The sequence below is a fragment of the Lepisosteus platostomus genome, chromosome 14 (genome assembly GCF_059453375.1).
Source record: "Lepisosteus platostomus isolate fLepPlt1 chromosome 14, fLepPlt1.hap1, whole genome shotgun sequence".
Lineage (NCBI taxonomy): Eukaryota > Metazoa > Chordata > Actinopteri > Semionotiformes > Lepisosteidae > Lepisosteus > Lepisosteus platostomus.
Genome location: NC_142624.1, coordinates 7,335,998 through 7,362,467, shown reverse-complemented (window position 1 = coordinate 7,362,467; position 26,470 = coordinate 7,335,998). Strand labels below are relative to the sequence as shown.

Here is a 26,470-nt window from a genome sequence, read left to right as displayed (position 1 = left end):
GGTTCTCAAACTGTGGTACGCGTACCTGCAGTGGTACGTGGCGTGCCGCCAGGTCTTACGCCAAATGACCCTGGAACTGTGTTGTGTGCGCTGAAAAAACTGAGACGGGTTTTCATATTTTGTATTTTTATACGTGTCGAATACGCAGCCTACGTACTACGATACAGTGCGCGCTAATACTTCAGTGGACACAAGAGATACTCTGTAATTCTATACCACTCTATAGGGAATGCGTGCTACGGACGCAAGTGACCAATTGTATTTAAAAAAAGCTACTGTATCTCCAGCAAATAGGGAGAAATGAGAATGTGCGTGATTTTGGAACAATGCCAACGTTGTAAACACAGGAATGCATAGAAATGCGTGCTTCGAACGCTGGTAATCTTGTGAGCACAGGAAAGCGTGAAAAATAACAGAAAAATATTTAAGAACTGTTCTAAGTTAATTTGAGAAAAATATACCGAGCGTCTCTGTGTTTCTCTCCCATGCGCATGAAATAAATACTTAAAATAAACACTGAAATAAAAACGGAAACGTGGAAAAATGCACGCTTGCACGGATTGCTAAAGCAGGTAAGCCCCACACTATTATGTGTGGAGAAAAAGCTGCTGAACAGATCGACCTGCTGCCCCCCCCGAAAGACACAGTCATTCATAGAATTATTGAAATGAAATTATATCAAAAGTACGCTGACAGCGCGCGTTAAGATGAGCAGATGTTTTTCACTGCAATTAGATGAGTCTGTAGTCGATTTGGCCCATTTGCTCGTTTACGTTAGATACGAGTTTGAGGGTACGTCCCGTGAGGACTTTCTGTTCTGTAAGCCGCTACCAACAGGAACTACAGGAGAGCACGTATTTCAGCTTCTGAATGAATTTATCGCAGAGAATGGCATTGACTGGATAAAATGTGTCGGAGTTTGTACAGACGGTGCTAGAGCAATGACAAGCCAACACAGCGGTGTAGTTGCACGAATCAGAGAGGTTGCTCCAGAAATTAATGGTTTCATTGCAACATCCACCGCGAGACCTTTGCCGTCAAGAAAATGCCTGACAATTTAAAATCTGTTAGACTGTTGTGAATTGTATCAAGGCTCGAAAAATTAATTCACATCTGCTTTGCTCAACTAAACAGACTCACCCCTCTCACTGAAATGGTGCTTTTTTATTTTTATGTGTTGTTTTTTTTTCTGTAAAACACTTTGAGAAGCCACATTTTAATATATCAAACAAAGTTTATTATTATAATATTTATTATATGTATGTGTGAGTGTGTGTGCACTCGCGCTCATGTTGGTCATTGATAATTTCTGGGGTTTCTATGAGATGATGACTTGTCGGTGGTACTTGGATGCTTTGGTTGGATTAGGGGTGGTACTTTGTCCAAAAAGTTTGAGAACCACTGCTTTAGTGGATTTTATACATAAAAATTCGTTTTTTATATTATAAAACAAGGCACAGGAACAATCGTCACGGACTGTGCCGATTGCAATTTTTAGCAAGAAGTCAAAAGATCCCGAAAACACAAACATAATGCATCAATTTTTTTTTTTCTCATGCGATTGCACATTTCAGGGCTGAAACTTATGCTAACTACGTTTTAACGGAGTGCGATTTAACGGACATCAGGCAATAAGGGACACCCCTTTCCCCCCTTAGTCCGTGAAACCGAGGGTTAACTGTATTACAGTTCCCTGGATGTGGGGTCCGATCAAGCTGCTCCTGGGATTTTTGTGAGGAAAAACAAAGGTGTGCTGAGCGGTACCTGAGAACCGAAGGCGGGAAGAGGCGGCACAGAAGACCTACCTAAGTGGGGGAACAGGTCCCCGTCTTGCTGCTGGCGCTGGGTGCACAGCTTGACCAGCCTCTGCAGCCTGGCCAGGCAGGCGGGCGGCGGAGTGAAGACGGCGGGCTTGATGACCACCGCGTGGGGCCTTGGCGAGTCCGCGGCCGGAGGCAGTGCGGCGGGCGGGAGGAACGGCCCCCCCACAGGTTTCCCGCCGGGGGCCTGACCGGCCGGCAGCGGCAGTGGCGGGAGCGGCGCCGCGGTCTGCGCGGACAGGCCGCCCGGCTGAGGCGGCGGCGGCTTGCATATTAACCCCGGCGGCAGTCCCGGGAGGCACGGCGGGGGTGCGGGCAGGGGGAGGGGGTACGGGTGCTGCGCGGGGGGCGGGGCGGGCGGCTGCTGGGCGGGGGGCAGAAGCGGGCCGGGCGGGGGGGAGTTCCGCGGCGGCGGGGGCGGCCGCAGGGGCTGCTGAAGCGCGGGGCCGGAGGCTGGGGGAGGGGGGCTAAAGTGCTCGGCGGCCGCGGCAGGGGGGGTGGTGGTGGCGGCGGCGGCGGCCTCGGCCTCCCGCAGCCGCAGCCGCTGGTTGAGCGCCAGCCGGCTCTGCAGCTTCTTCTTGACGGCCGAGCCCCGCCGGGGGGCCGCCTCGTCCCCGTCCGCGTCGTCTTCGTGGAAGGCGAAAGGGTCGAGCAGCTCGTCGGGGAACGGCGGCGGAGGCGGCAGCAGCCGGGACCTGGGCGGCGAGAGCAGGGGCTCCTCCAGCCCGTTGGGGGTCTTCAGAGCCAGGGAAGGCACCGTGATGTTGAGCGCCACCGACTCCAGCTGCGGCCGCGAGCGCATCTCCTCCATGGGGTCATTCTTCTTCTTCCGCTCCTTCTTCGGGATGAAGCCCAGCACCTGCAGATGGCTGTTGCAGTACCTGCCAGGAGGAACGGAAATAAGAACCGCGTTGTGTTTCCGATCGGCAGTTTCGGGGTGTGGAAGGATGTGGAATTAATATGAATTAATTTAATTTTAAAACAAAACACATTTGTCTCTTAAACGATACCAATGCACCATTAGCCTCTGACATTTATTTCGCTATAGGTCTGGCATAGTGTGAGAAACTATTCACTCCAGCAACTTGTTATGGTTCCAAATGCCATTAGCATTTGGAATAGAAAGTTCATATGTATTTGCTCATTTGTACAACATCAGTGAGTCGCCAAGCCCAATGATTAAATGCATTAAAACCTTGCCAACTGATCTGGTCTGATCTCATAAGCTGAACAAATACGGGCCTGGTCTGTATTGGGAGGGAAGGTCCCTGCAGTCAAATAAGATAAGATCACTTTAATAGCCATATACAATTTCTTGCATTAGGAATTTGTCTTTTCGCATACCCCAGCTTGCTCTCCATGAGACACACAGACGGAGAGAGAAGCTTGGGGTCAGAGCGCAGGGTCAGCCATTGTACAGCGCCCCTGGAGCAGCTGGGGTTAAGGGCCTTGCTCAGGAGCCCAGCGGAGTAGGATTCCTCTGCCGGCTCCGGGATTTGAACCGGCAACCTTCCAGCCACAGGCGCAGATCCTTAGCCACAGAGCCAAATAGGTTGCTACTGCCACTGTTCTTGGAGATAATGCACTTCTGACTTGTCCAAAATTTCCAGTCCTATGTTCCAACACGGACACTGTGTTGCAGGAGATACCACTGTTTGGAATGAGGACCAGATATCTGCTTCTGATAAAAGATAAAACTGCTTTTAGACTTAAACAATACTGAATTCCCCCTCAATTCAATTGGTGAACAACCTTCTCTATTGTGTAACGGGGCTGCTGAAAAATGAAGGCTGACTCATGTCACTCAGGTGGGTGCTGCACTGGTGGGTGATGTGACTTCATTCCTATGTGCAAAGTGCTTCGGGAATTTGGGATAAAAATGCATCAATAATAAGCATTTCACGTGTATTCACATAGAGCAGGGCTGTGGGTGATGTGACTTCATTCCAATGTGCAAAGTGCTTTGGGAGTTCTTGGGATAAAAACGCTATACAAATGTACCAATAATAAGCATTTCACTTATATTCACACACAGCAGGGACCCAACTAACTGTCAAATACATCTTTTCTAAAGCAATGCATTTTTTACATCATTATCAGTTTCATTATGAAACTATTAACCTACGCCAAAAGAAGAGTTTATGTCCCTGGAAACTGAATATTTTTTGTCAAAGTTTTTAAAAGCAATTTTTGGGAACCAAACACTCTTACGGTCCATCTGTGTGTCTCATGCCGTATATACTTCAGTAAGAAAATGTTAGCTACTCGTGAAACGAATGTCCTTCAAGAGAAATAATTTGTTTTCGTCTTAATGCATCCTTTCTGTTCATGTTAACCCTAAGTTAAGGTGTGAAAAGGCAGTTAAGGTGTTTAAGAAAAGCTGCATCATGGATGTTTATATGAAAAATAAACATCACTTTTACCTAGGTAGGCTACCGCTGAGTACCTTAACTGTGTAAAATATGAGTACTATGTAAACACTAAAGAGCAGACCAATACATTTTCTACTCATCAGAAAAATAAAAACTTTATAAACTGGAAAAAGAAACAGAATTTCAGAATATGTTCTGACTCAATAAACTTACTGGAGAATAGTGATGGTAATTAGAAAATAGGTATTCTTTAATGCAATTTGCAATTTCTACTGTTTACTTCTAACTTAGAAGCTTACACCATACAGAAACATGCATCCTACATGATTTATGCACTGTTACATTTTACATTTAAGATTGCATTTTTATTCTATAAGTAAGGCAGAGAAACTATCCATAGACTTGTGCGGAACACCAAGACAAAGTCTTCGAATTATTTTATTCTCGTAGGAGAGATTATGAATGAGAGCAATAAATAAAAGCAAGTGAGAAAGACATCCATATACATCTTGTGCACAAAACTACTCAATCAGAAATATTTTGGGCTGCCTCGAAAACAACTCAAACTTACAACTGCACGGGTGAGAGCTCTGATCGCTACTTTGTGGTCTATGAAGAAAAGTGCAGTTCTTTCGGCTGACCTGAACAACAAGGTCTTCAAATTGAAAGATGCTAAAAAAAAACACCCATCCCTTTTCGAATCACTTCTTCCCATTCAGGGTCACAGGGGAGCTGGAGCCTGGCGCAAGGCAGGGTTCACCCAGGTGGGGACACAGACACAAACACACATACACACCAGGGCCAGTTTTCCTGAAGGGACCCTCATGCAAACACGGGGAGAACATACAAACTCCACCCAGACAGGCACCCCAGGTCCAGCATTGAACTGAACGGCCCGGCCCTGCAAGGCACCTAACCCCTCCTTGCGAAAATTACAACGGTTTCCCCAAAGCAGCCCACGGGGGTTAATCAGCAGTAACACATCAACACACGCATGGCCTCAGCAGCTCCTCCACCAGGTGCAGGGATGGCCTAGCAGTACCCTGGAGATGAGATCGCAGCAGGCTGGGTCAGCCCACCTGGGAGGGAGACAGCTGCCATGGCTGGATGAATGACTTGCATCTGACACCTCAGCCCAGCCACCCTTGTTTAGTCTGGGATGTATTGCATGAGAATAATTACTGCTCGTCAGCCTCCATTCAATAGGCCTCCCCTTGTCCACACACACTGTCACTGGCTGGTTCATCAAAGCCTGTGTGCAAACAGCCTCTTTGTCTTCAGCAGAATAAAGTGTTTCTATCTACATTTAAGTATTCAAGCTGGGACAAACTAGTACTACTACCATGTCCATCACCTGGGCAGCTGACCCACCTGCGATCCTCCGACTTGGGGATGGGATTGGTGCAGCGCTGGCTGTTGTACTTGGCCACATATTCACACTGCTTGAAGGGCGCGGTCTTGTCTTCGAGGACGTGGCGGATGCAGAAAGCGTAGCCGTTGAGCCGCCGCTGCTTGCAGAGCTTGGGGCTGTACGAGCACAATGGCTTATTGTCCACCTCCGAGAAGTGTATGTGTTTGCCTTCATACATCACGTGACTCTTGTCCTTGTGAACATCAGCTGATGAGGTAAAGCAGGATAAAAAAAAAAAAAGACAAAAAAAAAGGAAAAGGTTACTTCACCACCCAGCTGGCCGACTGGCTGAATCCTGAGAGGGAGCACGCGTTTAAAAAAACACGGGCGAGGGTAAACAGTTCGGCGAGAGGTGTACAGCTCCCATTGTCCGATACGTGTTACTTAAATTTCAACTGCTGTTTCGCAAGTCTACAAATTTAATGTTAAGAATATTTCAAAATGCTGCTACAGTGTTAAACAAACAATACAAAGTATATCCTAAGAAGGTTAATGCAATGTTCTCAGCATTACTTGGAAAAGTACGCATTCTGTTCTGCTCTTAAACTCTTCACTATGCATATATACACACACCGTTCTGTAAAAACATCAATGGAATTATTATACATGGGGGACAAAATATAAGAATATAACTACAACAGATTCACAAAGTATCAATTTTTGTAGCTGATGCGCTGATGTTTAATTTGACGGACATGACACAGGTAAGGCCATTTCACTGACACTACCAATGTTTGTATAAGGGGTTGCCGGCTGAAAGCAGTACAAGCCGTGCTCCTGTGATGCATGCTCTGTCTTGTACCTGTTCACTGGTCTCTAAACCCGAGATGCCACACGTTATCCCAGCTCAGCCCATAAATGGACAATCGGTAGAGCATCTATGGCATAACTGTCCCATTCTCATCTTACAAGAAAGCCATAACATGGACACGATGCTAAGATTGTCCTACAGAGAGGGTAGCCACTGGAGTACTAGGACTTGGGTCAGGGTTTTGCTATGCAATTAGGTTACTGTCAATCCGTACATGTGGAATTTTTGTTATCAAAAATTAAATTACACTTGGATCCACCGTTGTGTAGCCAGTGTATAACGATTCATGTAATATTCCGCAAGCCTGTATCATACTCGCTGTGTCATCTATCAAGGTAGTTTACACATAACCTTGAATCATTACTAAGAACCACTGCTGGTGAGCCCACCTGTGATCTAGCTTCCACATACTGAGGGCACATGGGAATCATTCTCTTGATGAGTGGGGATGATTTCTTAACGGTTTTTCTTTCGCTAAGCTTCACATTAAAGAGGTTAATTGACCTCAGCAGCTGTGCTGAATCAACTATCACTCTAATGAGGTGATTTAATGCTTATGCAATATTTAAAGTCCTCCGAGTGTATTATTGTCCGGCATGAATGATTAATCATAAAAAACATTTACGATTCCAAATCCGTATGCTTCACTTTTCTAACAACATACATGCATTATTTTCTTATGGGGTGCAGTACAGTTAGTTGTTTCTCAATTATCAGCATGTCTAAAATCTCACACTTATTAAAATCTGTTGCAAGTCTAAAGCAAAGTTAAAGCAGATTGCCTCCTGGGATAGGATATGTCTACCTGAACTGTTTCTCTTTCTATCAACAGAAAAAAAACAAAAAAACTGAATAATGGTACGGACCTTTCATACAAAGAAACTAAATATGGAAACAAGCAAATCCATGTTTATCCATAAAAAAACATGGGAAGATATAGCAAGTTCATGTCAAGTGTCCGTTAATTTTGAAGCAAAAAAAACAGTTTACACTACAACCCATCACAAGTGTTCAGTTCTCTTATCTAGAGCAGAAGGCCTCCAGGTTGGGGTACCTGAAAATGGGGGGCAAAAGTCACAAGGCATGTTTGGAGGAATTCTTCAGCTGAAACAGGACAGCTGCATAATCCAAATTACCTTAAAACTGTGGCTAAGCCGACTTTCCTTTCACAATCGATTGGTATAGTATCGCATACTGATACTTTAAACATGTTCCTGTACACAGACTAAATGGTTTTCAATCAGAATCGAAAAGGTAACGCATAGGAGGAGGATGGTCAACCTGCATATGAAAGTCATCTGGCTCCATTTTTCTTCGAGAATCAGGCCTGGCTTTACCGGGAACACCAGAGAAGTTTGAAATGCTTTTGGATTTGGAGAATCTCCTAACGAGCTCACTGCTTAAGAAGAAACGACTACTGGGAGGGTATTACTTACTCTCTGTGAGACAGTGCCTTCCACTGTATTTTCATGGGAGAGCAACAGCGAGGCGTGCCACTATTTGACTACAGAATTGGTTAATGCTGTTCAATGACGAATTAAACCAACTTCAAAGAGATAGTAAGGGTCTTAGGAGTGATTTTATACCCTTCTGATTTGTACTTTTATACAACTTTATCACTCACGTGGTTTTAATGCCTTCTTGGTCAAATCTTTGCTTGAACTTCACTACCTGACAGAGAGACCTTGCAGAGATAGGTGTTAAATCCAGATTTTCATTTTACTTGTACTATGTGCGCTATTTGTTCTGAAACCACGCACCTCTGAGTCACACAATTAGTTGAGAGACTGTTTGTGAGCAATTATAACACACAAAGGACTCTCTACTAGCTACATGGCTCGTTAAGGTAATTTCGAGCACATAATTTAATTTAATTTTTATTCATTATTCTTTATATTGATTATATAGTAACAGTACATGTTGCTTTTTGCTTTGAGTGGAGTAGATTGTATATGTAACAGGTTTGCTTCTTTAAAGTGACAGGACTGCAAACCTCAGAACAAAGTATGAAAACTGCACAGGGATCTGGATACTTTTGGAAAGATACTGCACAATAATCGTCTGTAAAACAGGATATTTTCTCTGCCCCCTCGTTTACAACAGATGTCTAGCAAATGTATTTAAAAAAAAAACATTTGCACTATTTACATTTATAAGCAATTAATAAAAAACAGCTATCAGAAATGCGAGCAGAAGAACACACCCTCTCCTACCCTCCCTCCCATCCCCCCTATAGAACTGAAAAAGACCAACCAAAAAGCCCATGACTACAACAATGATAGGAATAACAAATGTAGTTTATTATTAGCTAACTGGAGGTACGTTCTATCTCTATTCTGGTTTTAAAGCCACCACACCACTGTTTTGACAAATTACACTGGGTGGAGCTGACAGCGCATACCTGAAGGTCAGTAGCCTTAGTCATACAACTCCAGCCACACCATTCCAGTCAGGGATGCAGTCCTGATCAATGAGGATTTAAGGGCAAATGTGTGAGTGGGCATTAGCCTAAGGGTAGATTTCAAATTAAGAGTTTCGGGATTGAGGCTAATGTTAAAGTTAACGTTTGAGGAAGGGTGAGGCAACTGCAATGCTGTTTTCATATTCCAGGGTGAGAAAGAACCAGCACTGATGAGTGCTTTTCAAACTACAGGAACAGTACATTATACACAGTAATGTGTAAAACCTCCAATTGACATCACAAAATTTCCAGGTCTGCGTAGCGTCATGTTCCGAGATTCAGAACGAGGCAACAAAACGTCCAGTGACGTGTGTGGCTGTATGACACTGTAAACAAGCAGACTTGTGAATACATCTCTTTTAATACAAAGGAAATATTGCTTTAGATTTCAAGACAGTTTTGCCGACAACTACCTACTTGTTAACTCATGCACGCAGATCATAATGGAACATTCTGCAGTGAAATCTCTGCTGCACAACCTGTACTCCTCCGTTCTTACATCACATGACTTTAGTCATTATGGGGGACTAGTGAGCAGGAAGGGCCGCATCACGTCACAATCTGTGGCAACTCTCATGCGAGTTGCGTCAACATGATGGCTCCCAGTACTTTCACAAAGTTCACTATGCTTACTTTGAAATTTGTCAATTCTTTTCTACAACGTCAATGAATTTATTTTAACCGGTCTGAGAAACGTAAGACTGCAGTTCCCCTTTAAAAACAGGGCTAAGGTCAAGGTAAGGACTGGGTTAGGGTGACTGTAAAGGGGAAAGGTATTATTTGTGGTTTTAGTTATGCATCTTTGAGGGACTGATGGAAATACAGTTTAAAGGGCTGCTACATCGATTCTGACTGGAGATTCAATAGGATACAGACAATTCATTACTCTGTTTTGTTTTCGTTGCTATGTATGCACTGTCATTTGCAAGTCATGTCACGTGCTAGGAGCTGCACATACTGTAGAAGACCAGGGGGCTTCAGCTACACTGTGAGAGCTAAAGAGAAGCCCTCCTGAGTGAAACAGCACTCCAAAGCTTTTAATTGTTATTGTTATGAAGGCGGGCAGTCATTGTAATTTCATTCACTACTGCACCTGTCCTGATCGCCTAGTACAGTTTGATTAAAGGGTAAAGAAAGGCAAAGAATAAGCTTGTCAGACTGAGCGAACACAGCTCTCCTGCACTTCATCTGTTGGGTGGTGAAAAAAAAAAGGACATTTGTGGACTGAATCAGAGCAGTGATAAAGTAAAAGATCAAATATTCTAAAATTCTACAGTGATAAATGAGAAGCATATGCTAAAAATAATAAAATATTTCATCTTTTTAGGAGATCATTTGAATCTACGTGAAAACCATTGATACATAAGCAATGAACTGCTTTTCATTAAAACACAAGTTTCGGTTAGACCGACGATTCTTTCAACAGAGCAACATGTTTTCAATCATTCATTTTGATTTGGTGGAGCTCGGACATCACACCAGGAGCAAATCATGTCGCCTGCCCCTCGCCGTTTTTAAGCATAAACATTTATCCATAAGAGCGAAAAAAAAAATTTGGAATGGGTTTCGTAAATAACAGAGGAGAAAACAGCTCCAGCTTTCTAATGGCATGAAGAGACATGAGGCAGGCTGTCGATTACACAGGTGGCGTTTTAAGGCAAGTTCATTTCACACTCCAGCAGCGCACAACACTGGGGATAAGACTCTTTTGTCTTGGGAACAGCTGGTTGATGACAGAACACCAGGTCAATATAAGAGGAAGCTCTTCCAGGGGGATAGACCAGAGATAAACTGATTTCCCCCCTTTTTAAGCAAGTTTATGTTTTTATACAAAACTCGGAAGCCTTGAACTGTCTCGGTGATTAACTTGTTTTTGAAACGAGCCTGAGTTGGCCTGGAAGAGGAAGGTTCTCCAGGCTCCAAAGTTCTCAATGTTTCACCCTCTTCTGCGGTGAAAAGTATTCAGACAACTGCCCCTCAGTGTCCCCCAACGCCTCCCAAAGGGAACACTGATCTCTAAAGAAAATAGCTTTGTACAAATCTACAAAAACACATGGGCACTTATTAAGATAAAGACTTCAAATCATGAACCTTTCTCCACAGGCTCACACAACTAATAGAAAATGTACAAAGCTGAAAAGAAACACTTTCTATACATAAGCCAAGTTATTTCCATTGTAACCTACACAACTATAGCTATTCTCTAAAATGATATGATATTACATTTCATAACAAATACTCTTTTCGATAAAGCACTGAATCTTCATGGATAATAATGCAAGTAAAAGGAGACAACTACATACAGTACGTATGCAGCTAAAAATCTTCTCCTTTCATGAGCACTAGATACTGATCATTGAATACTGAGGGGGGAAAATGATGCCCCCAACCTTCCACCCAAAAACCCACACAGTAAGAAAATTAAAACAATTTATTTGATATGATTTGGTTAATTAATTTCATCAACCATGCAGCAAACAAAAACGTTCAGTTCTGAATAAGCCTTTAAGGGAATCACTCAGAAGTACAAGTTGAAGATTCCACAGATTTCACTCATCAAAAACATTGGCTTTGTAAATATCAATAAGGCATTACTTTTTTCACAATCCTGTGTAATTTGTCCACCTCTAAATTGGAGTCACGTTTGAAGGTTTCATTAATGATTCTAACAACAAATACAGTACTTACACTTATTTTTGACAGTTATTGCACTCACTATAAGTACAATAAGGCCTGTCTAAACTCATTCACGCAAGGGTTACCAGACACTTTTTGATCTGCAGTTAAGATAGTTGGCTTGAGTATTGCAGTGTCCTCTCAATTATCCAAACCCCCAAGAAAACAGGAACAAAAAACATGTAACAGATTGAGGTTCTTAGATAATGTCTCTTCCTTACATTATAAAAATTTTAAACTGTAACTGCAATAGCTTAGCACAGAGAAAAATCATATTTAACATCTAGAAGGGGACATACTTTATCCACTGAAACCACTGTTTCATTAGATCATTAGATAGGACCTCATGTTTAACACTCCTATTGTTATAAAAATCTAGTTCAACCTTAAGAACACAGGATAGATTTCAAACAAGAGGTCGGGCATTCAGTCCATCTAACCCATCAGCTAGTTAATCCCTGGACCTCATCCAGCAACTTCTTAAAAGAAGCCTGGGTATTAACCTCAACAACATGGCAGGGCAGCTTGTTCCATACTCCCACAACCCTTTGGGTAAAGAAGCGTCTCCTGATCTCGGTTTTAAACGCAACTCCACATAGTTTCCACCTGTGCCCTGTGCCTCCTGTTTCACGGTTTATTCTGAAGATATCTGATGGGTTATGGGTTAACACTGTCAATACCTTAGAGATTTTTGAAAACTTCTATTGGGTCCCCTCACAATCTTCTGCTTTCAAAACTTGAGTTCCTTTATCCGGTCTTTAGCTGACAGGCCAGAATATACAGTGCCTTGCAAAAGTATTCAGACCCTTGACACATTCTCTCATTTCACTGAATTACAAATCTTACATTGAAATTGAGTTCTCTGTGATATTTTTATTTCTAAACACTGAAACTCAAAATCAATCATTTTGATGTAACATTGTTTTATGCCAGAAAATATTCTTAAGAAAAATAACTGAAGACTTTTGCAAGGACTGTCAATGGACAATGGATGTCAATGAACATCTTTTCTATCATCTGGTAACCAAAATTGCACACAGTATTGTAAATGAGACCATACTAATGACTTATAGAACTTTAATGCTACCTCCAATATTTTGAATTATAAGTTTTATTCCCTTTTAACTGCTTCTCCACATTTCTTAGATGTAGATGTCAATATAAACACCTATGTCTTCTTCAGAAGTAGCCTCCTAAAGCTCTAGATTTCCAGTTTTGTATTTTGTCTAGTTTATGTTTTTAGTACCTGCATGCAAAAGTCTACATTAAACTTCACCTGCCAGGTTTTGGCCCAATCTTGAATTTGATCAAAGTTGTCTATAGCGTTTGCTAATTTCGCATCATCCACAAACTGGACTAGTACATTATCAAGACCAGAATCTGGATCACTGAAATAAATCTATGAAGAAAGTGGTCCTAGGAACATCCTTCTGGTACTCCACTAATTACATTACCCTCATTCCAGTTTTCCCCTCTTATAAAACAGAACAAGAAGGGGATAACAATATATTTAACTCACACTTCCAAATCCGAACACTTGTGCTTGTCTGAATGCGTATTGCATGCAATTTGAGAATGAACTGCTTACAAAGAACTCCAACAAAAGCCTAAAAATCGAAATTCGCTGTTATTGCTTGTTAAAAGGGTCATAAAATGTTGGGCAGGCGAGTTCTTATCCTAAACCCATGTTGATTATTTCTTAGGACATTACATCCATATGGGTAATCCTCCGGTTTAGTTCTTTTAATTTACTTCAATTACATGCAAGGTAAAAGAAACAGACTCCTTGGTTTTATCATTCGATTCACATTTCACACCCTTATGGATGAGTACAACATCAGTGATTTCCCAGGCCCTGGGTACTACCACTTAAGCAACTGTTGGAAGTGCTGTACCAATGACTTCTGAAAGGCATCTCTTGTTCATATTGAAAAACAAAACAACCGACTTGTGGATCCAAAGCACAATGCTTGTAGTATGGAGACTAAATCTAAAGGGAAATATTCAATAGAGTGAAGACTATCTTTATGTCACTCCTCTTAAATCAGTCGGTCGATTCTCACTTAATAATAATTGCTTACACTCATATAGCGCTTTTTTGGACACTCCACTCAAAGCGCTTTACAGGTAATGGGGACTCCCCTCCACCACCAGTGTGCAGCCCCACCTGGATGATGCGACGCCAGCTATAGTGCGCCAGAACGCTCACCACACATCAGGAGGAAAACGGAGTAATGAAGTCAATTCATAGATGGTGATTATTAGGAGGCCATGATTGGTAAAGGCAAGGGGGAAATTGGTCCAGGATGCTGGGGAAACACTCCCAACTTTTTTCGAGAAACGTCCTGGGATTTTTAATGACCACAGAGAGTCTGGACCTTGGTTTTACGTCTCATCCGAAGGACGGCGCCTTTTTACAGTACAGTGTCCCCGTCACTGCACTAGGTTATTAGGACCCACATAGACATACATAGATTATTACATAGACCCACATAGATTATTTGGTGAGCGCCCCCTGCTGGCCCCACTAACACCACTTCCAGCAGAAAACTCAGCTTTCCCAGGAGGTCTCCTATCCAGGTACTGACCAGGCTCACACCTGCTGAGCTTCAATGGGTTGCCAGCTGTGAACTGCATGGTGATATGGTGGCTGGCCACTTACAGACCTTTCTAATGTTCCCCAAATGTAAGCATACAGAGGAGAAAGGTTCAAGTACAAAACAGAGCTGCAAGATATCAATACAATGAAACTTCATTTACCACACACAGATGGCATTAAATCCAATACAATGATAAGACTAATCCTTAATAAACCATGTAGGCAAATTATGAAGACATTCTCATTGAAGAGAAAGACATTTACTCAGCAGGGCATTAAACCAGCCTTCTACAGTGAGACACAACATAGCTCCAGCCTGGACTTGAAACCACAGCCCTTCCAGCTGTGAGCTTGAATCCCTGACCATGTCTCCATGCTGTTAACCTACAGATCAAGTGACTCTAATCTGACCCCCACAGGGGTAAATAATAATAATCAACATTTACTTTTTGAAATTAACTATGTTAAGACAGGTTAAGTATAAAAAAAACATAATCTTCCCCCATCCAATTGTTTGTAAAAATGATTATTTGTTTGGCACATAATCCTTTTCTTTCTGCAGTTAGGATCCCTAATTGAAAAATTACTTGCCTTTTCTACCAAAGGAATTCTTCGTTTAATTGTCTAAACAGTCAGAAATAATACACACAGGGCTCTAATAATCAGCTATTACCTTGTTTAAAATAATGTGAAAAAGGGTTACCATAAGAGACAGCATTCACAATGAGTCTGGCCTCAGCCTTTGTTTGAAACATGTATCCACAGCTTTTAATGCTGTATTCATTTCTATATAGTTTTCAACAACCACTGTGGAACCAATACCTCAAAACAGAAAAGCAGCTATCCATCCAGAAATTACAGCAGTTACAGTAACTACAGAACACCATGTGTGGGGGGGTGAATTATATGCTAACACTCGCAGATCCACATGGACTTGAAACCACCATTCCAAACTGCTGATTCTAAGAAAACATCCAAAAACACGAGTAGGGTGAAAATTTACACAGATTAGTTTCTGTCTACACTAAGATTTTTAGTTGGTGACTAAAAAAAGACCGTCCTCAGGACCTTTACTCAGTTTCTCCCTTTGTGTCAGACAGATTATTTTCTAACTTAAAGTTTAAAAAGTGTATAACTTTTTAAAAGTGTATAAACTGAACTTAGATTAAATCACCTACCCCTTTAAGATACCTGTCTATATCAATTATGCATCTGTTGTGTAACCTTGCAATATCCTCTATGTTAGAGTGTGTCTGTGCCATTATGAATGGGCACATGATAATACTTATACGTAAACTACAAAAAACACCATGAGCTGGCTCTGAAACTTGTGAAAATGTCCGTGGACTCTTCACTATTAGTCTGGAAACACAAGTAGCTGCCAACTCACATAAACCCTACTTTACATAAAAAGTTGTGTACACCTTGGGGGTGTACATTCTGTTTGTGGGTGTGGTGTCTGGAATAATTTCCGCTGTGTTTTCATAGTGTTACTCTTCTGCTGAAATATGTTATAAGGATGTGAAAATAATGCCATACAACTCCTCTGAGGAGCACAGATTGATTATTTAAGTACAGTGCAGCGTACTGCAATAATAATGCTGGAATAGTGACATTTTGTATTTTGACTGCAGTGTAACAAAAATGATAATGATAACAGATGTAAGTGTAAATATTCCATATAAGAGTGTGCTCCAACTTACAAAAGGTTGTGCTGAATGCAACACTTATGCAAGTCTGGGAGTACAGCACCTACAGTATATCAACATTTAGATCTGAGGGGGTTTCTTACTTAACATAGTCTGGTAGTTGATTCTATATACTGTATATATGATGTGCATAACTTGTAGAACATTAACAAAGCATTTTACTTGCACTGTGTTATATGTGGAAGGAAAATCGAGCAGCACCACTTATGCAAGTCTGAAAATCAATATGGCTTTGATCAATACCCAATTTTCTTTAGCCAGCTCGCTACGGAATCATCATTCTTCAGAGCAGTTATGTTTCAGACAAAAGTAACTATACTTCACTGAACAACAGAAAGGAAATCCAAATGGAACTGCTCCTGAAGTAGAAGTATGAATGAAGGCTGCTTATAATAAGGTGTCAACGTGTACGTTTGTCAAGAACAATTATGCTTCATCAGCAGAAAAGGGCCTTGCTGGCTTAAAAGACTTAACATGTATTGTTTTTCATTGCGAGATACGAAATTATTAAATGCATTATAATTTTAAATTGTATTGTGTAGCACAGTTACCATTTGCCTAGGACTTATGGAGCTGACACTGACGTCTTATTTTATCCTTTCAGTGGGCATTATTTTCGTAAGAGTTCAAAGCCAGACATGGCTATTTCGTTCTTACTAAGTTCTTATCAGGTAGTTTTTTTAAAAACAAAAACAGCAGGAAAGCAATCTGTAAAGAGGACTGACTTATGAATTTGCTTTACTAAGGAACAATTTGCCATTACTCACTGAGTATAAAGAAGGACTAAAACAAACCTCAAAAATAATCTGTTGAGTCTGAAAACCATGTGAAAGAGTAGGCTACTTTATTTTTGTCCAAGGATGATAGCATTAAAAAACTATTTAAAACAAAGACGGACAAAGATTAAGGCCGTGTGGTCTTTTCAAACAACTGTATGGGCGACACTCAGCACCCCACTATGAAGCCTGAAGAAAACTGGTCAATACCTGTATTTTTGTGGTTTTCTCTCTCACCGGTCACAGAAAACATCAACACACCTGCCTCTGTTTTGTAAACAACAACTGAGGAGTCATGCGCCGAAAGGACTAGATTCGGGGTCTGCTCTCGTAGAAAAAGAGTTGGAACTCGCAGCGTCTCTACAGCAGAAAACAAGTAATCATTGCCGTCATTACGCCTACATATTCTGTGGCGATTTACAAGGCACTCACCAATTGTGCTTGTGAAAACTACACATGTAAATAATCTGCACAGCATCACGCAAGACCAATTCACCCAGATCACAGTAAACACGTCAAATAGAAATAGTGAACCATTTGAAATCATCTTGTGCTAACGTGTGTTCTCAATGCAGCTTAACAACACATTTGAATTAGGAATAACTCATCACCATTTCTATTTCACATGTGCATTCACTATTTTGAAATGTAATAGTTACAAAACGAGCCATTACACGTCGAAATAGTGAATAACTGTCACATACGTGTACATGAACCAGTATTCAAAAAGACAATGTCACACGTTGCTGCTAGAATTTAGATTTATATAGAAACATCCTTTATCAAACACAAAAGGGAAAGCAGATCCATTTTGGGTCTAATAAAAGTGCATATGAGCAGCATGCGAAATTGGTCACCACTAGTAATTTAAATAAAACAATGGGCAGTTAAATCATGTTCTTCAAGTACTAAACCAAAAATTCAATATTAAGTCAAGCATTACTGCGAATAAAGTTAGTATTTTCTCTCATACGAAAGACAAATCTAAAACTGAACGTCTGCTAAACTAAAAATGTAAATTATATCTAAATAGCACATGCTGTAGCGCTGTTAATATTATGAATCCTTTATGCATCAAAGAATATCTGCACTGTTTCTAATACTGTAAGATATCTTTAGAAGATATCTTTAAAATGTGCTACTTTTTATGGGAGAAGAAGCTGAGAAAGAATCAGAAAAACCAACTGGTCTTTTCCCGCCTGACACAGGAAGCACATATTAGCTAATCTTCCAGTGAAGTCATTACCGTAGTAAGGACTTTTGTTTAGTCTTTAGATAGGCAGGCCTCTCTGGAAAATAAATAATTTATCAGTGAAATGAACAATGTGGGACCTTGTGCCGACATGGAGAACGCATGTTTGTTTTCAGCACATTTATTGCATGCAAATGTCAGAAAGGTCTTGCGATCAGCCTTTACATTTAAAAGATAACCTGACACATTTAAAACTGCTCAAGCAAAAAACAAATATAGTAATAATTCTGTACTGTTTTTTTAATACACTACAGCCTATATTTACATTAACAGTGAGTGTTGTGAATTACAAGGAGAACGTCATTCAAGGGGTCAGGGCCATTTAATTAAATACTTCAGCCTTTGCTCCAGTGGTTTATGATGACGCAGAGCCCCTCGATGAAACATCTCCCTGGATTGCACACTATTGTATTTAACTGTGCAACAAAAGTAATACCATTATATTATATTATATTTTAACTGTGTGTCTCATGGAGAGCAAGCTGGGGTATGAGAAAAGACAGATTCCTAATGCAAGAAATTGTATATGGCTAATAAAGTGATCTTATTCCACCTGAAAATATCCACCCATCACCAAAAGCTACTTTTCCTGATGATAACAGTGGCAGACCGGAGTCTTGTCCTATCTTGAAAGCATGGAGGATAAAAGTCATCCTGTGCACCCTCACTCTGGACAGGACTAAGGACAATTTAGAGCAGGAGTCTCCAGCCTGGCTCTGAAGAGGTCTGATCCAGCTATTGTTTTAATAGGTCATCTTTAAATCGTCAATTTCTAAAGGCCTGGAACGATTTAACGATAATCAATTAAACAGATGGTGTGTTTAATTGCAGAGATCATTGGGAACAAAAATGAGATTATGCAGCCCTGAAGGACTCATTTTCCCTTCACTAAAAAAAAAAAGATTACTGGCTTTAACCGATCGCCTGCCTAAACAAGTATTCCTAATCTTTAAATACTCATTGATTTAGGGAGAGCTGAACTGGCTCTGGACACCTCTGGTTCAGAGTACCCAACCCAACCTCTGCAGCATACCCACGGGAGCTGTCAGGAAGCACCCCAGAAAACCCCTGTGCTCACAGTGAGAACATGCAACTACAAATAAAATCATGCCTTCAATATTTCATAACCGATGGTTGCATAAATTTAACCAAATTCTTGACTACGAATTACAAAGAGTCGCCGCATCTGGACACAGACTGCCTTCTCCAGATGGCATTTTCGGAGGATTTACTTGAACATCCACCCACTGATATGTTTGAAAGAGGACGTATGATACTACACTATACAGCAAATGGTGGAAAATTCAAATTAAGACACCTGTTCACAAATATTTGAACACTGTTTGCAAATATAACCTTTTTGATGGCATGGGTGTATCACGCTTTTAGAAAGAGTTGTTATTCCTTGATCCACAAAACACTTATTGCCTTCATTAATATTTCCTTTTTTGGGTGTTTTGTCATGAAATGCCAGACAGATGCAAATGATGGGGTTCTTAACACACAACACTGTATAGTATAAAGCATTTACAATTTTCTGAAAGTTTAATGGCTTGACATTTATCTAAAAAAGGGCGATGGAATAATTTTGTCTTCCATCATTTACACTGAATCTTTGCTTAACTATCTTTTTTTATACATATATGAAAAAATTGAGCACGAAAAAACATCAGAAACCAATGATAGAAACTGCGCATAGTGACGCAGTGGTAAGCATTGCTGCCTCACAAAGCTGGGACCCCGAGTTCAACTACAGACCTGGGGTGCTGTTTGTGTGGAGTCTGCGTGTTCTCCATGCATCTACATGGGTTTCTTCCAAGTGCTCCAATTTCCTCCCACAGTCCGTAGACAAACTGGCTGGTTAACCGGCTTTCAATCTGGGAAAACTGAGCCTGGTGTGAGTGTGTTGGACGTCATGCCAGGCTGTAGCCTGCTTTGGGCCCGTTGCATGCTGGGATAGGTTCCCCTCCAACCCTGACCCGGACGAAGCAATTGGAAAAACGATGGACGGTAGTTTGGCCTTGTGCAGGGGCCGGACATGAATATGAGGTAAACTGATCTTTATATTTTGTACGACAGAAAATTAAATGCTGTGGGAAATCAGAAATAAATGCTCCTAGCAGTGGTTGTTTTAATCTGGCTGGAATGTACTCTCACATTCAGTCAAGAGCTGAGGTAAGAAGGAAATCAAGACAGTAAATTGTAACCTACTAGTCCATGCAATCCACAAGTAACCTGAAGCATGCTCCCTATAAGTATCCACACCAGTGTTTTAATTTGCACTGACATTTGGCACTAATGTCTGAATCGCATGGTTACACAAATTCCTTTTTTGCATTCGAGTCCTGGTGATAGAAATGAATCACAGTTATTTTCACCCGCACACTGTAGCAGAACATTACTTGAGGTTGAAACGGGCACTGCCTTTCACAACTCTTCAGCCCAAATGAGTAAAAATACTCTCTGCCACAGAGGGCTTAAACAATCAGATTTATGGAAAGATTCCTCTCTTTCTAACGAAAATAAGCTCTGAGAAAAATAGAACAGTCTATTGAAAACCCAGAATCAGTATGTACACAAAAGACATAAAACAATCACAATGTGCATTACGAAGGTACAGGAGTGTATCTGAGGATTTACTTCAAAAAGTACTTTACTTTCTGCCATTTACTTCAAAAAATGTATATGTTTTAAAAGAAGATATATGGTACTACACTATACAGCAAACGATGGAAAATTCAAATTGAGACACCTGTTAACAAATGTTTGAACGCTATTTGCAAATATAATTATCCCTTTACAACCCTTTTGACATTTTGTTCAAATTAGCATATTCTGCACAATTAATGTCTGTTCAGTAATGTTCAGGTATAAAACATGCCCATCAAATGCACATTTTGTATTCACTAACAAGCTCTGCTATCCAAACAGAACTACTCATGCAGGACAGTTCATATTTGCCTGTACGTTAATAACAGGGTTTGACAAACCGGGAGCCACGTCTTTACCTTTAGCTCTAACTGTTCTTAACCTAGAGATCTCCTTTCTTGTACTCATCACTTTTCTTCTGTGTGACTCAGCACTGCCTCAGATATTCCTGTTAGTCTCCCACAAAGCGCCCAATCTATTGGTTATCGGCAGAGTCCTACAAACCTTTCTTTAAACTAAGTTAAACTCACTCATTTAAGATTTGTAATATTAGAGGCAAGGCAACTGCGTGCTAGATTTTCATGATTACTGGTTTTTAGGTAGGTTTTTGTATGTTACAAGACAAATTGGATACTGACTACGTGTGGCCTGTGTACTGTACTCAAAACCATACGGGTTCATTATTTCCATGGGTCTTGTAACAATTTTCAAAAACTAGCACGGTTCATTTAAAGCTTTAAAGGTGTAGAGTGCCGCTGTCCTTTTTTTAGTTATAAAACTATACTGGATATGCTCATTTTAAGGACATGTGACACTGTGAACTAGCATATTGTACACTTCCGCATAATAGTTTGATTCTAAATATTTGTCCAAAAAAAGCTGATCTGTCACTGACAGTTAAAGTAACATCTTTGGAGAAATAGAAAACTGTAACTGAAGAGATATCTAAGACTTCAACAATAAATTGTTGTGAAGATTACAATATCGTTTTTTCCTGTTTTGACAGAGACTTGAAGATGGACAAGACCCTTAAACTTGATAAAAACTTTCATCAGAACAGATATGTGGTCATTTATAAGGGATCCTCATTTTTTACTGTATGCTGAGGTGATCTCTTGCACTGTCTGCAGAAGCGCTGCACTACATCTGCACTCATTTTGAACATAAATGTAAACATACAAAGCAACCTCGTTTATCGTTTAATCGACAAGGTTAATTTCTTCTATTTTAACAGACAAATCCAAGGACTGAACTTTGGAGCAACCAGTCAAATTTGCCATTTTGACCCAAATAAAGCTTACCTGGGCCAAAAACATTGAGAGATTGTGTCCTGCTCCTCCAATTGTTTCTATTTGACTTCCTGTTGGCCGGCTGCAAATGAGGCTGAGGTACTCTGTTATCCGGCACATTTTTCCATCTCTCCCATGAAAATCTTTGATGAATACGATAACTGCTTATTGCGGATAACCTCATTAATGTGGACACTGCTAGATGCTCACAGAGGAGCTCCCCCAGGAAATGGAAATAAATACACTGAAAGAATGAATATAAAAAATACAAAAATAAACACATCTACTAAATAACGTGCTAAGAAGGCTTGGTAAATCTCACACGATAAGAAAAGGAAAGATGGTATAAATGACTGGTTTTAAACTTCTTCAGAAAACAACTGAGGATGGTTTTTATTCATAATTACTAATTATTAATATAGCTGACTTATATCTTTAGCAAAATCGACTTAATCGCATGCACTTATTCATGGAGATGGGCATTTTGCATGAGCAATCTGGGTAAAATGCACTAGAGGATTCAACAGCTGTCTCTCACCCAGGATTAAAACCCACAACTTTGCCAGTTACAGTCCAGAACCCTAACCACTGCTCCATTAAATTATGATTTGGAGCTATTTTGCTAGGCACAATGATGAGACATTATAAACACAAGTTATGAAACGTACAGTTATAGCCTCAACCCTGTCATATCCTCAGAAAAGCCCCTTTCAGGTAAACTCTGATTTGCAACGTGATGAAAACTCTGAAAATACAACCACCTGTATTTACAACCAGCAAAAACACTCCAAAATGAAGTACAAAGATGATACTAAATGGTGCAGTATGACTAAAGATGTGACAGATGGCCCAAAGTCTGTGTCAGTTAACAAGGGGATATTTAAAGGGAAATATTGGCTGTAAAATGACAGGAAAACTCCCCATCTGCGGTTTACGTTCAGACAGAAAATAACTCTATTAAGCAAGTCGATAATACTTAGTGAAGCCCCTTCCCTTTCTATCCATGCTCTTTTATGAGTGACTAGGTAACCCTATTAACATTCTCCCATAATATCAAAGCAGAAAGCTTTTAAACTATAATGCTTAGATCCCCCCAGTTATTTCTCCTTTTGCTTTAACTACAGACAAAAAACAAACATTAAGCGCAAGTAAAGACCTTTGTTCATTTAATTTCTCTGTTACTGCAGAGAAGATTTTCGTTTCGCTAGCAGTATAAATGGGACGGATTAGCAGTTTGGACATCAGACACTTTCAAGTCCAGGCTTGATGTGAGACGATCAGTACTGTACAGAAAAAGGACAAACGCCGATGGGCTGAACGGCTTGTTCTCACCAAAAAAAAAACCTCAGGTCACTCGAATTCATAGAACTGATGAAATTCCAAAAGGGAACTCTCCAATAGTTAAACCAAATTCAACAGAGTTGAAAATGAAAGAATGAAACTAAACTGCTCTGTTCTTTCCTTGATCTTAACACTGGTAAAAATCTAAACAGAAATATCAATTAAATGCCGTTAACAGTTGTGTTCATATTTAACGAATTGCGTCTAAGCAGACTGTAGGTACCGCGGAAGAGTAGATTGGAGGGATCGATCTCTCCAGATTTATTAGATTTTTTTTTCATTTCGTTTTGCTTCTGATAAAGCGATTTATCTTTCCATGATCTTTGTAAAATAATCTGTTCTTCAGGAGTAGTGTCATGAAGCAGTCATCTCCACCTGCGTTTCAAACTATGCATTAATCTTAACGTCCCTCGGATTTACCTGGTGTAATCTGGACTCTATTCATACAAACTAAAATGCAGAGAAACTACACTGTCACTCCAGTCGCAACGTGGGCACACAACTGACATTGTGGGAACACTGGAAGAATACACACCACTAATACACTTAATAGTAATATATGAAATCTACGTGCTTTATTTAAACTGTTCCTTCTGGCAGAAAGCTATGCAGTTTTAAAACTCTTTGTATATTTGTATTGTAATTGTGCAAGGTTTTGTATAAAAACTTCCAGGACAGAATACGAACTGCGGACAGCGAAGTTGATCAAGTAACTAGATACGTTGCAAAGGTGCAAGCTGCAGGTCCTGATCCAAATTTCTCCGGTTTTGCAAATTCGAGTTATTTAGCTAGCTCCTAAAAATCACAGAAAACCTAGTATAGCAGCGGCTTAAAGTTTTTACTTTGTGAAATGCATACGTAAAAACGAAATTTAACTTAGAAAATGTACGATTGACATTGTAGAACGATTTCGCCCCGCACAAACTGAGCAGGAATTTTAAAGTTAGCTACAGTTCCGAAAATGAAACTTAAAAAATGAAAGTACAGTTGCGGATAAGTTGTTTTTCCCTACATGAAACAACCTTCAGAACATTGCAAACAAAAAGGAAATATTAAAATTAAAATTAAAAATTGAGCACCAAGGAAGAAACTGAATAATACACAAAGCAGCGCTAGAGCTCCCCCAGGAAACGGAAATAAATACACTGAAATAAATGAGTAATATAAAAAATACAAAAAACACCAAAATAACCATTTCTACAAAATAACACGTTTACAACTTATTTAAATACATTCTTACATTTTGAAATATGAATATAAATGCACTTAAAATATCGTTTCAAACAAAGGGAGGCGCTGCTAGGCCCACGTCGTCTGGCCTTCAAAGGAAAACATTACAGAAAACACATCTTAAAACCACTTTAAGGTATGGCAATCACCTTGAAATCTAAATAAATGACACGAAAAATACGAAAACGAGCGTAAATCAAACAAGCTCTCACGTTAACTGAACTTCTGATTAAATATAAACAGCTAATACCGGCCTGCCAGACCTTGTAATCCCCCGACCTCAAGTTGCAGCGGCGACGGCCTTGTCTGACGCACTATCCGGTGTTCCTCTCCCAGTCGAGCTCGATGCTTCACAGCATATCCGCTTACCTTCAGTTGCTGCTTGCTGTATCTGATATTCACTCCGGATAGAGAGTCTGCAAATGTAGATTTCAGTCTATTGGGCTCTTTACGAACTGTTTTTTTCGGTATTTTTTACGGAACTGTCTGATTTGTATCCGTATATAATTTTGTATGAATCCCTGATAAATATAAATGTAGTTTATCTACAGCAAAAAATAGCAGTAAAGAGCTGCTGGGGTTTTTAGTTTAATCATCTGCAGACTCTCCTTACAGCACCACTACAGGCACTTGGGGGACATGACAACAACCGGCTGCACAACAACAACCTCTGCTACCATATTGGAAATTTAAGTTTTTATTATAGTGAAAACAAGATATTTCTATGAATTTGAAAACCGCTGTGTCATATTGTTAAGTTCCTGTTTGGTCGTCAGATATACCGTTAAAAGGCTTCTGGGATTACAGACACTGAAACCTTTATAGTATGTTAGAAGAGTTTGCAGGATTGGTGTAGTTGTAGCCAAGTGTAGGAATGAAGTCTCTCCCATCATATTTTATGTAATTGTGATGTGTTACTCTGATATTTGTTTATTAAATATACATGTATATTAGTGACATTTTTATAATTATGTTGATATATATTCTTAACAGACATCTGGACACAATGATGACATCAATGTATTACTAATGGATTTTTTAAAATGTTTCATTTACATTAGCAATGTATTTAAATGATAAAAAGTTGATACATCTATCTATTAGACTAGGGTAACTGCTGCTTCTCATTCCCCAGTATTGTTTCAGTAAGAGCTTATTTATTTTGACTGATACAGAACAAGGCTTATAAATTGAACATTGAACTGTTTGGTTTTTAATGCACACACTATACAATATAGATATCAGCAGCTAAGAATCTTTGCTAATATACTTTCAGAATTAATCACACCCAGGTAGAAAAAAGGTTTATCAACACAATTCAGTCCCCCAAATTGTATATTGTCTGTAATCTTCCACAAGACGTTTTGTATGTAAAACAATACTTTAACCTTTCTTAAATTAAATCTATGGTTGTCATTTCCAAAATTAAAATCTAATCAAATTTAAATAAAACCATACTTCTGGACTTTGATAAAAAAGAATAATTAATTATATATACTAAATAATTACCCTTGTTTTTCCAGCCACGACACTATGGAGAGTTACATCATAATACACTGTGGGGTTTCAATTTGAAGGATTTCATGTCGCATCTTAAATGAAACCTTGAAGTAGCCAAGAGGTACTCAAACAACTAAAATTAATTCTACAATTAGTGGCACATTCCATGGATAACACACAAAAAAAGATAAAACACAACATGGTCAATAAATTTGAAGCTTTTGTTTCTTCAGAAAAAGATAATTATTCCTGTGTTTTAGACCTACACATCTTTGCACAACTATGATTTTCACTCTCTTGCTTTTTGTGAATGTAGGAACTTTATTGAACTTATTTTGTATGTGGTCAAAACTAAAATCGTGTATTTTCAGAATTTGTTTTGGATTGCATTACTGCTTTGTAACCTCAAACATTCAATTATAAAACAAGCAGAAGCCCAGAAACACATACTGCAACATCTGGTATTAATATAGTAGCTTAACACAGTGGTTTGTGATGTCAAACATAAAAATTTAGATTAACTTTAATTTAAGCTTTTAATTGAAAGAATCCTTGACCAGAGCAGATAGGTCAC

At 39.9% G+C, this 26,470-nt stretch overlaps 1 protein-coding gene across 4 annotated transcripts in view; it reads right to left on the bottom strand.

Annotated features, from left to right (window-relative positions):
- Nucleotides 1-25,028, bottom strand: part of ino80db (INO80 complex subunit Db) — a 49,415-nt gene extending 24,387 nt beyond the window's left edge. Inside the window, exons 1-3 of one of the 4 annotated variants that reach the window (XM_088606820.1) lie at nucleotides 24,647-25,028; nucleotides 5,564-5,810; nucleotides 1,806-2,701 (exon numbers count right to left, since the gene is read on the bottom strand). In XM_088606820.1, coding sequence (XP_088462946.1) covers nucleotides 1,806-2,701; nucleotides 5,564-5,781 — 1,114 coding nt within the window. In that variant the 5' untranslated portion in view covers nucleotides 5,782-5,810; nucleotides 24,647-25,028. The remainder of the gene's footprint in view (nucleotides 1-1,805; nucleotides 2,702-5,563; nucleotides 5,811-24,646) is intronic. The other 3 variants (XM_088606819.1, XM_088606821.1, XM_088606822.1) reach the window with 3 other exon arrangements.
- Nucleotides 25,029-26,470: the final 1,442 nt, after the last annotated feature.